The sequence below is a fragment of the Schistocerca nitens genome, chromosome 3 (genome assembly GCF_023898315.1).
Source record: "Schistocerca nitens isolate TAMUIC-IGC-003100 chromosome 3, iqSchNite1.1, whole genome shotgun sequence".
Classification (NCBI taxonomy): Eukaryota; Metazoa; Arthropoda; class Insecta; order Orthoptera; family Acrididae; genus Schistocerca; species Schistocerca nitens.
The window spans coordinates 681603384-681617007 of record NC_064616.1 but is presented as its reverse complement, the minus strand read 5'-3'; the positions used below and the strand labels follow the sequence as shown (position 1 = coordinate 681617007).

Below are 13624 nucleotides of genomic sequence, written 5' to 3'. Positions count from 1 at the left end.
GTAGTGTGTATTTGCTGCAGAAGTTTATTGTACAAGTCCATACAAGTGTCTGTAACAAATGTGATTTCTATCACTTTAATTACTGAAAACATCTTACAGTAGTTTCATTAGAACCTGGAACAGCTAGTGAAAATTCAATCAAGCTTCTAATATGGTTTAGATACGCTCACTCATTGTGAAAAAGACTACAAATTTTCTGCCTCTTTCACTGACACTAACATTTGTTTCATATTCTAGTCCAACAATTTACCTTCACAGGTATGTACTTACACAGCAGTACTCATGAAAAAGTTCAGCATCAACAACATTGAAGTTCAAGGCACTAGGATTTACAAAACTGTAGAATTCTTGCACACTAATCCAGCAGATGGTTTTATTTAGGATGATCCATTCCATTGGCTGAAGAGCTTCCAGAAATGGTTCCACCATTCATGAATAAATTCAGTGCAGGTATCATAGAAAGCTAGGGTGGTGTCTGTAAACTTATCAAGTATCACTAGTCCCTCTGTTTCCAACTCACATAACTGCTGTTTTACCACAGATGACAAAAGTCTTTAGGATTTTCTTGCATTTAATTTGTTGAGTACATTTATTTTGTCTGCAACTTCAATTATAATTGCATTTTCTTTTCCATTGCTTAAGTATTGTTGGAGAAAATACTTAACTACCTTGAAAGGAACCGAAAACCAGTGAATGAGAGTGAATGTTTGAAAAAAATCATCAGGATGATAAGACACTTATCTAGGGACAGCAATCGATATTTTAACACTTGTAAAATGTCGATGACTCATTCAACAGCTGCTAGAAGAGATAATCGTCTAATTTTACTACAATCTGAAAGTTTCTTGTATTCTTCTTCAAGGAACTCGTAGAAAGATTTTTTTGTTCAACACATACTGCATAAATGTGGAAGGAAATCAGCTTGAAGTCCATGTGATGGGAAGAATCTCTAATCACTGAAATAAACTGTGCTTCTGTTATCATTTATTCCACAGCAAATGGTGCAATCACATTCATGATAACTGATTTGATTTTCATCTTCAATCACAAGAACTTGTTGCTGCACAGTGAGTTAATTATGTCAGTGGTACAGTCCGTGGACTTGAAATTGTGGTTGTAGATCACTGTGTTGTGTGCAAATGTGGCTTCTTGCACCAAAAGTTCCTTATCCATGTCTGAAGATGTCTACACCGATACATAGTTATCAGTTTTTGATCTTGAAGAGTTAACCTGAAGTGCAGCTTCATGTTTGTTTGACTTCATGCGAGTTACTATGTCAGTGCATCCTCCTTGTCCAATGCTGATTTACACACCGCTGTATACTCAGCATTCTCACCCTGTCTTTTAATGAATGAGAATTCTTGTAGCATCTTACTGTTTAGTTTGCACTTGCATTTTTCTGTGATGAAAAGAGTTTATGAAAGTCACTCCTACAGACACTGGAAATGTTAAACTACTATACGACAGTAAGGCATATTAAAATTAAAAAACGTGCAATTGTACACAAGATCATGGTACAGCAAAGTTTCTAAAAGAGCTGATATATTATTACCCACTTGACAAATAATACAGTTTACTTTTTTGTATGCAAATGAAGTATAACGCCAGTGTCCCAAAACTTCAGGCAAACAAATCATTTTATCAGGTCAGGTCATTTTATCAGTTCTAATGAACTTATGTCTGGAAATGCGTGGTTTCCATGCTAGAGACCATTTATTCAATCATACATTGTTACAGAGACTGCAGTCTAATACATGCTATGCCATGCAGCCATAGTTACAGTATATATTGAAAATGGTTTCCACGTGTCGCAATGCAGGCATGTAAGAGCCATAGCACGTTCTGTTTCGCACATTCACATCAACCAGGCTTCGTCCGAACAGTGTCAAAGACAGCATGAATTCACAGCTCCAGTGTCTCCACATCTGGAATGGGCTCTGCATATACGGTACTTTTGAAATGGCCCTATAACCATAAATCACACAGGTGGAGATCTGGTGAATGAGCAGCCATGCAACAGGACCCCCTCGTCCAATCCATCTACCCGGGAAGACAATTGAGATGTGTCCAGACATTAATTGCAAAGTGGGCTGAAGCACCATCATGTAGCAGCCACGTAACCCTTTGAATCATAAATGGTGCTTCTTCCAGCAGGGGAGGCAAAGGCACCCACAAGAAATGCTGATAGTTCTGGCATGCTAGGTGACTTGAAAGAAAGGTTGGTTCCTTAGGTACATCTGCCAGTTATCCCGACCCAAACATTCCAGCTGCACCAATGCTCATGATTCGCTGTCACCAACCATGGGGGTTCTGCATACTGTCCCACAGATGACTGTTATGAAAGTTGAAGATACCACTCCATGTAAAGATGGCCTCATCTGTGAATAGGATGGCTGACACAAATCCTGGAATCATGGTTGCCTGATGAAGAAACCAGTGACAAAACTGCTCACAATGTGGAGAGTCCATTGCTAGTATACCCTGCATACGCTGTAAGTGTTAAGGTAGTAACAATTGTCATGGAGAATGTTCCACACTGTCATCTAGCTTACCCTGTACTGGCAGGCCAAATGCCTGATACTGACACAGTGGTTGCCTTGCACAGTGTTAATCACATTTTCCTCTAAATTTAGTGTCCAAACATTTCGGGTACACCCTTCATGATTTCCTGCTTCCCGAAACGAAATTGTCTCAGACGAACAGTGAAGCGCTCTTGCAAACATTGTATGCTGTGGTTGTTGTCGGTGGGGATAGGTCTCCTGATACAACCTTGCTGCCTGGCGCCCATTGTCATTTGCCTTTCCATAAGTAGGCACTGTGTCGGCCAGCTCCCAATTTGAATAGGGAACCAGTGTGCCGACAGTGTATCACATCCACTACAAGGTGAAACAGCAAGAGAAGTGAATCGGACACTACATTACCAATTACTATGGCAAGAGCAGGTGCTAGGGCATGATGTATGAGGAGCAGTACTATCCTCTATGAGGAAGCCAGACATACTGTAACTGTGGCTGGATGGTACAGCGCATATTAGACCACAATCTAAGGTCAATTAGACCTTTTTTGTTCCATCTTCTCTCACTGATCAATCCCTAGAGTTTGTACATGGTGGGAAAAATCACCCTGTATATTACACTACCATACTAAGCTTAACGTAAATTCCATTATGTTAGTGAGGTGGCAGTCTATGGTTACCTGCAGAATGTAATGTCACTAATGTGTTAGAATTAAGGTTAAGTTTAGTGTATAATATATTCCAAATTATCGCCAAACATCCAACTAAGGCTAAGATAATAAAATGCATGTATTATAATGTAATGCTTATTTTGTGACTGATATCGACATTGTAAACACTTAATAGCTAAATCTGAGAGCTGCTAATGCAAGTGTGTGCAACATGTTCAGCCAACATGAGAATCATTTCCACACTTGTGAAAAAGTTGAATCCTTTGTAAACAAGATGGTAGGAGAAATGACAATATTTACACAGGTGTTTTATTGTTAGCATTATTTTGTAAAATTTATGAGAAATTGATGTAACCTAGAATGGTATCATATCAAAGCAATGGTAATATACTTAATAAATTCCAGTAGGAGTAAATTTTGTTTCAAAAACATGATTTGTGCAGTTAGTTCACAGATTTGTCACATTGTTATTAATGAAAAGAATGCAGAAAGTTGTAGCATATCATTGTACAAATGTAGATTGTGTAAATTTTTCTGCCTGAGGAGAAGTTATTAATGGATTAACAAAAGATTCCTTCTTCAGTCCACTACAGTTTCTCATATATGTATGTAAATAACTTGCTACTTAATGTGCAACTAACTGAATTGCAATAGATATTAACTGATAGAACAAAATTTAAATAACTTATTGATGTATTTTCTGCAAATACTCTCTCTTAATTTACCAAAACAAGGGAGCAAGGGTGTGTGGGGGTGTATAATAGTATAGATTATCAGTTCTACACTTGGCACTTACACCAGCAATGATAAATTGCGAGTGCATGCTGTATAATGGGAAAAATATTATATTCTAGAGATTGTTAAACAATTTGGTTCATCCACTTGCATTTTATGTCATTGCAAGCTACAGAGAGAAACAAATCATCCAATTATAAATTTCAATATTTGTACATTCAGTAATGTCCTGTGGAAATATATTTTGAATAATCAGTATTTAAGAAATAATGTCATAATACTTGAAACCATATAATAAGAATAATATGCAATGTTAACCTGGCCCCGGGGATCTAACATCTCTTTTTGTGAGGGTACAATTGACAAACATTGGGCTCTGAGCCTATTCCTTAATTGAAACAAAAACAAATGTCTCAACAGTATGTGTTTACTGTTAGAGATCAGAGACACTTACACAACTAAGAAGGCTTGTCAGAGTAGTCCCACTGGAACTACATTTCTAAAATCAAACCTTGATTATTGTAACAGGATGCCAGAGACAAGGGTCACGCCTTGTCAGTGACAATTTCTGCCCAACAGGAACTGCTACTGTCAGTGAAGAGATGGTCCATCTGAACAAGTTCCTGAGTGAATATTGTGAAGGGAATTGCATGCAGTGACATTTGGAGTCACAAACCTCACTCACAGGATGTTGCTTACAGTGGCACACGATCTGCATTTCTTCAGTGGCCCAAACAGCACGGAAACTGGATGGTAGCTGGCTGGAGGCATTTGCTGTCATCCAATGAGTCATGATTTTGCCTCTTTTTCAAACACTGAAAGGCACTGAGTGCACCAATGATCCAGTGAGGTGTTTAAGCCACAGTGTATGGGGAGTGTAGTTCAGGTTGGAAGTGGTTCTGTGATATTTGGGGGAGGTTTTTCATACTGTAACTTGGACCCTCTCATCAAGGTTACCATGAACATCGCCCAGAATGTTTATTTAAGTACTATCAGTGACCAAGTGTTTCCCTTTCCTCTATATTTTCATGATGTGTATGTTGTCAATGCTCACATCTTCAAAGTGAAAAACAGCCTTGTTCATAGGGCTGCTCACATACATTCCCTCTTTGATGAACATTCAGCAGCATATCACCTCAACTGATACAGTAAATATCCCAATACTAATGCCATAGAAAATGCCCTGCACTATTTGGAACAGTGGAGAAAACAAAGCAGTCAAGATCACCACAGTTTGGTAGCTCTAGAAGGTCTAATCATCAATGAATGACTTCAGCTAAATGTATCATCCATGAGGAAACTTGTGGACACTCTTCCTCACTGAAGTGAGATCATTATCAAGATTAGAATAGGTGTCCTTAGTGAGGTGACTCCTGGAGGTGACTGGGTATCCAGTGAACCTTTAGCCTATTCATTCCAGAGGGGAGAAAAACCACAGGACATTTTTCTTTCCATATTTTCCAGCAAACTAATAAAAAAAACATGACACAAATGCACAGAAAATAGGATTCTTAATGTTAATATTTTTTAAATATATGATTTCCAATATAGGTTTTTGTTGGTGCTACCAAACAACTTCATAAATGAAAGAAAATAATAATCACACACATTTATGAAAAGTAATAATTTGCTACTGCCAGTAAATAAATCTTTGCTGTACATTTTAGTATAAGCTTCAAAAGAATTTTTTCGCAACACACACATACAGTCCACATTGGATGCACATGTCTCTTACCTTGGAATTGCAGCCAGGTTTCCTGCATTTTGAGACATTCCTGGCCTCAACAAATTATGGTAGTTGGCCAACATTGTAAAAGCTAACTTCTGAAATTGGTTGTAACATAGCTTTCCTTGGCTTTTTATTCACATTTTCTACACAATCTGCAGCTTCAGTGTCAGAGGAATTCACTGTACAAGGGCGTCCTCCTTTCCTAGCTTCTGGCACAACATCTTAACATTGTTGTTGTTTTCACCAGTCAGTCTCATCAAGCTCAGCATGACAATCTTGTCAAAAACAAAAATTCATCATCTTCCCAATCAGATAAGTTTGCATTGCTGTTGTTAAGATGAGCTTCTAATTGCACATAAGGTAATATTTCTTGCATTGCTATAGAGTGTAGAAATAACAGTTATTTCAGTATTCCATTATTGAAGACCAAATAGAAATTAGCAGGTATGCATTATGACTTGAGGTCCACATATGAGGACATTCAGAAAATGGGTTATTTGACAGCAACAAACAAAATTCAAATCTGAACTAATTCTCATGCTCTAGAATAGGTTTGTGTTGTACTCATCATTTCATCATCGTTTATGGAAGTGGCAAGGTTGGACTGAGCAAAGGTTGAGAATTTGTACGGGTGCTGATAACCGCGCAGTTGAGTGCCCCACGAACCAATCATCATCATCATCATCATCATCATCATCATCATTGTTGTCATCATCATCATCATTATCATCATCATCTAGAATAGGTAGCAAATGTTAGGTAAGAAACACAGACTCTCATTTGTCTAATATTTAGGCATAATAATTATTTGCATACCTTTTCAAATTGTAGAAGTAACCATTTTGTGCATACAACCATCTGTAAACTAACAGATGAATCATTGCTTGGAAGGTGCTCCATGGTTATAAAACTAAGATCTAGAAGGTCCACACTCATGGACCATTGGTCTTATAAGCAAAAGAATATGTCTACTTATGGTGGGGAAAAAATAATGAATGAACGTTCAAATGCGTGGAGCAAGGGAACAAAGAAGTGCAACATAAATGTTAAGATGGGTTGTATAAGGACAAGGCTGTACTAGATTGGTAATAGATGTACTAGTGCAGCCATTAAAATGGAAATGTGCAAGTTAAATTTAAAAATACAGGTTGTAGGACTTTAATAATACAAAGAGGTGGTGGGTAATTGGTAAAGGAAACAATTAAGTTGGAAATTGTAGGAAGAAAAAGAGCAGGGAGGGGAGTCATGCTGGAAAGTAGCACAAGTGACACCAATATTCAAGAAAGGAAATAGGAGTAACCCATTGAATTACAGACCCATATCACTGACCTTAATTTGCAGTAGGATTTTGGAGCATATACTGTACTTGAACATTATGAATCATCTGGAAGAAAATGACTTATTGATACATAACCAACACAGATTCAGAAAATATCATTCTTGTGAAATACAGCTAGCTCTTTATTCCCATGAAGTCATGAGTGCTGTCGCCAGGGGATCTCAGATTGATTCCATATTCCTAGATTTCCAGAAGGCTTTTGATACCATTCCTCACAAGTGACTATTAATCAAATTGCATGCATATGGAATATCGTCTCAGTTGTGTGATTGGATTCGTGATTTCTTCTCAGAGAGGTCACAGTTCATAGTGCTAGACGGTAAATCATCGAGTAGGATAGAAGTGATATCTGGCATCCCGCAAGGTAGTGTCATAGGCCCTCTGCTGTTCCTGATTTACATAAATGATCTAGGTGATAATCTGAGCAGCCCCCTTAGATTGTTTGCAGATGATGCTGTAATTTACCGACTAGTAAAATCATCAGACAATCAATTCCAGTTACAAAATGATCTAGAGAGAATTTCTGTATGGTGCAAAAAGTGGCAATTGGCACTAAACAAAGAAAAGTACAAGGTCATCCACTTGGGTACTAAAAGAAATCCGATAAATTTTGGGTATATGATAAATCGCACAAATCTAAGGGCTGTCAATTTCACTAAATACCTAGGAATTACAATTACGGGCAACTTAAATTGGAAAGACCACATAGATAATATTGTGGGGAAGGTGAAACAAAGACTGCGCTTTGTTAGCAGAAAACTTAGAAGATGCGACAAACCCACCAGACAGACAGCCTATATTACACTTGTCCATCCTCGAAATATTGCTGTGCGGTGTGGGATCCATACCAGGTGAGATTGACAGAGGACATCGAAAAAGTGTAAAGAAGGGCAGCTCATTTCGTGTTATCATGCAATAGGGGTGAGTGTGTCACTGGTATGATATGCGAGTTGGGGTGGCAGTCACTGAAACAAAGACGGTTTTCTTTGCGGTGAGATTTATTTACAAAATTTCAATCACCAACTTTCTCTTCGGAATGCGAAAATATTTTGTTGACACCCACCTATGTAGCGAGAAATGATCATCATAATAAAATAAGAAAAATCAGAGCTTGAACAGAAAGATTTAGATGTTCCTTTTTCCCCATGTGCCATTGGAGAGTGGAATGGTAGAGAAGTAGTATGAAAATGGTTCAGTGAACCCTCTGCCAGGCCCTTAAGTGTGAATTGCAGATTAACCATGTAGATGAAGAGATTCAAGGAAAAATTGCAAGATGATATTGAACACAGTAGACGGGTCAACAAGGCTGGTGAAAGTAACATGTCAGAAATGCACAGTCTGTATGCAAAAATTGGTTAAACATTATTATTATTATTATTATTATTATTATTATTATTATTATTATTATTTTGAAAACTGTTGTTATCATTAATGTTATCACCACCACCACCACCACCACCACCACCACCACCAGTTCATCTTCTTCATGACTCTCACATACCCTCTTTCTTCCCAGTTTATATTTATTCCATTCTCCCCAGCATACAATTTTCCTACATGCCATCATCATTTCTAGCTTGCTTTTCATCACATCACTGGGTCATGTGAGGGGCTGCAACTGATATGCAACAGCTCTTGAAGTGTGTCTGCTTTTCCATTAGTTAGTCTCTCAAGTTTTTCATAAGTGGTGACTTTCATAATATGTGAATGTTAAATGTGTGTTTCCAGTTTTTCTTACCTGTTAGTGCCGGCCGCAGTGGCCGAGCAGTTCTAGGTGCTTCAGTCTGGAACCGCGCAACTGCTATAGTTGCAGGTTCGAATCCTGCATCAGGCATGGATGTGTGTGATGTCCTTGGGTTAGTTAGATTTAAGTAGTTCTAAGTTCTAGGGGACTGATTAGCTCAGATGCTTAGCTCAGTGCTTAGAGCCATTTGAACCATTACCTGTTAGTGGGTTACAGTTAACTGAAAACTTTTATTTGTAATTAAAAACAAAATATTAAAATATTAATTTGTTTCTGTAGAGCACTGCCCGAATGTTATCGCTGTAATCTGTGTTGGAAGACTGCAACTACACTTCTGGTTGGTTGGGTTGACACGGTGCGTGTATGTATCATCAGGAAAAGAACTCCTATAGAAATGGTTGCAGGAGACCTTCCAGAGTTTGTTGTTGAACCAGGTGATATGTTCTTTAATATTGTAAATATATAATAATTTCTTGTGGTTTTTACTTACTATTTACATATTTTGTAAGTCATATTTCACATTTCCCTCATTGACGTATATCGTGCCATGAGCAGTATACCATTGTGTCAGCCACCGAATCATATATTTTCTGTATCCCACAGTATTTCCTCAAGGCAACTGTTCCACATCATCAGGTGGTGGCTGTTGAATTTGTAAGCTGGCTCTTTCATAGAGAAATTGTTGTTTCCTACTATCTTATCAATAAGCGAAGTCATCTGTAACTGAATTTATGTCAACATTCCAGACATTTTTACTTTAAAGTGTTTCTATAACATAATTGACTCAGTTGTAAACCATTAATCAAGTTCCCAACAACCACCATATGTTTACATTTTTTAACTACACCACTTTTGACTTTTGGTTTCTGTACTGTAAGTTGTAATTTCTAACCTTTGCAACAGGTTGATGTATAAACATATTTTCTTAGTGGGCATCTGAGTAATACTGAAAGTTTCTTGAAAGTGTGGAAACACTTAATCATTTTAGTTACAACTTTTTATGATTCTCAAATTGTGATCCTTGAACAATACAAGATGTGTTTTGAATGTTAAGTATTATGAGAAAGTACCTATGTTACCATGAAGAGGTAAGTTTTGACCAGATAGGGCACATGTATTTGATCTTTACTGTGATCTAAAAGTTTCCTACAGGTAGAGTGGTGAAGAATAATAGTTCTGCCTTTTCTTGTAGGCAACTGTGACAGGTGCTCTCTTATATTCACTGGAAACATTCTCTGCTCAAGGGATTGACACTGAATTATTATTAACAATGATGTTAATTCACTTAAAAAGTTCTGGGTATAGTACCTTTTTGGTACTACAGTTAAACTGCTTCATCAGTGTTCCATCAAATGTAATCATAAGCTGTGAGATCAGTAAATAACATAGTGTGTGTAATTTAAGATGTGTTCACAATTAATATACAGCTGATATCTCAGCCCTCCCTCATGCTCTTTGTCTAGCTCCTAAAAAAAATGTAGCAATAGAAATCTGTAAATGTGAATGATCTGGAAAGTATACTATCATGTTTCTTGAAGATATTGCAAATTCCAAGCTGTTTGATTGTATTATAAGAATACAGAATGCATCTAAAATTATATGTTATTCTTAGAAGGCCCGTGTTTTGAATGAATGAAGGGCAATTCCGTGTCAAAAGGAAAGTTACAGAAGCATGTTAAACACAAGCACCACGTGGTATTTTCAAGGTACTGAAGAACTAAATGTTTGTTGCTGTCCATTATATTCAGAGACTCAGTGTGGTCCAGACACAACTGACATAAAATTCCGTAATTCTAGAAAGCTGAAAAATACAACATTAGGATGACAGAGGAACATCTAAAAGAATGCCACAAAAACAACACTATGTTCCTTTCTGTGAACTGATGAACTGTGCCTCCTACCAAATTTCATTCGTTTTATGTAAAACTTCTTTTAACTCTCCACAATTTTTTTAGCAATAAGTTGCAGAGTACATTCATATTGGAGACCCTATTCTGTCATATAAGACAAATGAGTTGTTACTTGCTTTTGACATTCTCCTTGGTGAATAGCAATACAGTGAATACAAATTAGAGAGGGAATATTCCTTCTGGTTGGCATTCACTAATGTGTTCCATACACATTCAGGTAGTTACTATCTTCTTTACACAGCCAATTTGATCTGCCTTCCCTAAATCTAAAGCACATGATCAGGATGGGTATTTGTCTTCACAATACACATTAATGTTTTATGCTTGTGGGTTTTGTCCTATCAATGTGTAACAGGTGTATAGAACTCTGTTGGCAAACATCTGGATCCTCATAAAGTAGTTTTGCTGAGAGATCTGGTGTAAAAAAACCCATGGCTTCCAGTGACCTGTCACTGAGAAGTTGCATTTCATTCACTATTTAACTGCATCTTCCTTTGTATCTGTTTATATGAAGTGTGTATTAATGTTTGCAACAAAACGTATCCACCGATTCATGAAACTTGTGTATACAGATTGAGTTCTATCTTCCTTTCTCCCCTCCCCCCTTTTTTCAGTAAGCAGTCATACAGATTGTTTATTTGCAGTTCATGAATGCTTCTCCAGAATGAAGTGGAAGACAAGCACAGTAAAATTATAAGAAGTCATTCATGTAAGGATGGCAATCTCCTGCTAGTACATTTGCAGCTTTACTTGTGCACATACTCCAAAATGATGAAGTTTCAAATGTATTTGATGACTGTTCTACCTCCTGTAGATCTGTTTGCAAACTATATCTTATGTGATCAGTGACTGAGCCTTTATAATTCACGGAATCTTTACACATTGGTGCCAGTGGACTGTTAAGGCACAGTTTACAAGGAATGAAGGTATTGAGACAAATAAAAACCCACGTGCATTAGTGTGTCAAAAAGTAGGAAAGAAGAGATAAACCTGGGAACACCAGTTCATAAGATAAAATGCCCTCATTAACACACTGTTTATGTAGCTATCCACAGGTCAATACTGTAATTTGTTTATACTGTGAGTAGTTATCATTTTTCATATTGCTTTTGTATTCCATTGATTGTTCACTATTCATCAGTATTGTGTGGGCAGTCATCTGTGATCCTCTGTGACCAAAAAAATTTAGCTTCAACAGTCAATTTTTGCAATGCCCCATTGCTTTTTGCACCTTTCTACACAGCACTTAACAATTTGCACTGCATCCCTAAATGTCACCCCCCACCCCCACCCCTCCGGGGGCTTGCATCTCTTTTTGTGGGTATCTGCTTGGCCACCATGAGAGGCCATGGTCCTTGCAGCACTGCTTTCCTTCTTGTACTGCATGTCTATGCTACTACTATTCTTTATTCCCCTCTGTCTTTCCATTAGATGATCTTGGTGCCGACCGTTCTTGCATTTAGTTTTTGTAGCATTTTACAACTTTTCATTCTTCATTATATGGTCCCCATTGCTGGGATTGACCTGCTGTTTCTTTTACAAATTTTACAGAAGCGCAGATCTTTGCATCCTTCCTTTCTTGCAAAGATATTACACCGAAAATCCAGCACGGTAGCTATTCTATTGTGTGGGGGATCATGCATGGTGGTAGCCACTTGAGCATGCAAGGATTGCACTGTTGGTGCCTGAGCTGGAAACTCCCCCTACATGCCAAGGCGTATGTGCCTATCCTGGCTGGGGCATGGGGACTCCGGGCAATGATTTATTGGCTACGGCTGGTTGGCACTCATGGAGTGAGCCCTCATTGAAAGTGAGTGGCACCCTGGCAGAAGACTGGCACATGAAGCGAATTCAGCTGTCTTCTGCTGGTGGTCACATGGCCTCAGCAGTCTCTTCTAATGGTACAATACAGAGAGAGATGCCCCCAAAATTTATGCTTCCCTGGCTACATTGTGGGAGGAACATAAGGCTCAGAGACAAGAGAAAAAATACTCCCCCCAAAACTTAGTTTGTTCTAGGACCGATAGGATGTCACTGTTCTTTGTTGAACACCTGGAGAACAGGTTTGGGGAATTAACAGTGATTTCAAAAAATGGAAAGTGACTCCATTCTGAGTGAAACACCCCTCCCTGCTCAGTCATGGGTGCTGCTCACCTGTGGCAAGTTGGGTGACATTCCTGTAACAATAACTCACCATAACAGTCCAAGTGTGGCACCATGATCTCCTTTTACAGACCTGTGGTAGTTGGGTGCCAAATTGGAGTGATGGAGTGTGCATTTTGTCTGTTTTGTCCAGTGGGGACCAAAGAACAATGGACCCTTCATCTTTGCCTTTGAAAGTGGCTTCTTGCTGAAAAGGTCAAGGTGATGGTGTATTGATGCAGTGTGAAGCCATGTGTTCATCCTCCCATGTTCTATGTAGTGATAAAAAATGCATGAGATTCATGCACATGAACATTCCTTGCCCCCCCCCCCCCCCCCCCCCCGCATCCCATCTGTGTAAACTGCAGGAAGAACCATTCTCCCTGTTCACCAGACTGCACAGGCTTCCAAAGGAAATAAAATCAAAGAATAAGAGAGTCATGACCGACTACATATTAAGTGGCCAAGAAGTAGTATAATCATTTGCATCCTTTATGTACATGATGACAGTTGATATGGCTACAACAACATTGTCCTCTCCAGCAACAGTACCCTCGTTCTTCATGCCTTCTGCGTCAGTTTGTCGGGGCTGCTTGACTACACATGTTTCCCTGGGGGTTTGGCAGCCGCCTCCAACTGCTTCCCCCATACCCACTTTGGGAGCATTGACTCTCCACTGACTGGGGATATTGATTCCCAACTTCCACTGGAAAATCAACACCCTCTTTTAGCGTTTTCCACCAGTAAATGGTCCACCAGGATGCTCCTCTCCCAGGATTCTGCTAATCTGCAACCTGATTCCAGCCGGTGGCTGAAGGAGTCACAAGTTGCAGATCATA

The 13624-nt window shown here is 38.6% G+C and overlaps 1 protein-coding gene across 2 annotated transcripts in view; it reads left to right on the top strand.

Annotated features, from left to right (window-relative positions):
• LOC126248640 (vacuolar protein sorting-associated protein 41 homolog) overlaps positions 1 to 13624 on the top strand; it is a 164273-nt gene that overhangs the window by 44776 nt on the left and 105873 nt on the right. For both annotated transcript variants that reach the window (XM_049949824.1, XM_049949823.1), the window contains exon 6: positions 9013 to 9167. In XM_049949824.1, the coding sequence (XP_049805781.1) occupies positions 9013 to 9167 (155 nt within the window). The remainder of the gene's footprint in view (positions 1 to 9012; positions 9168 to 13624) is intronic.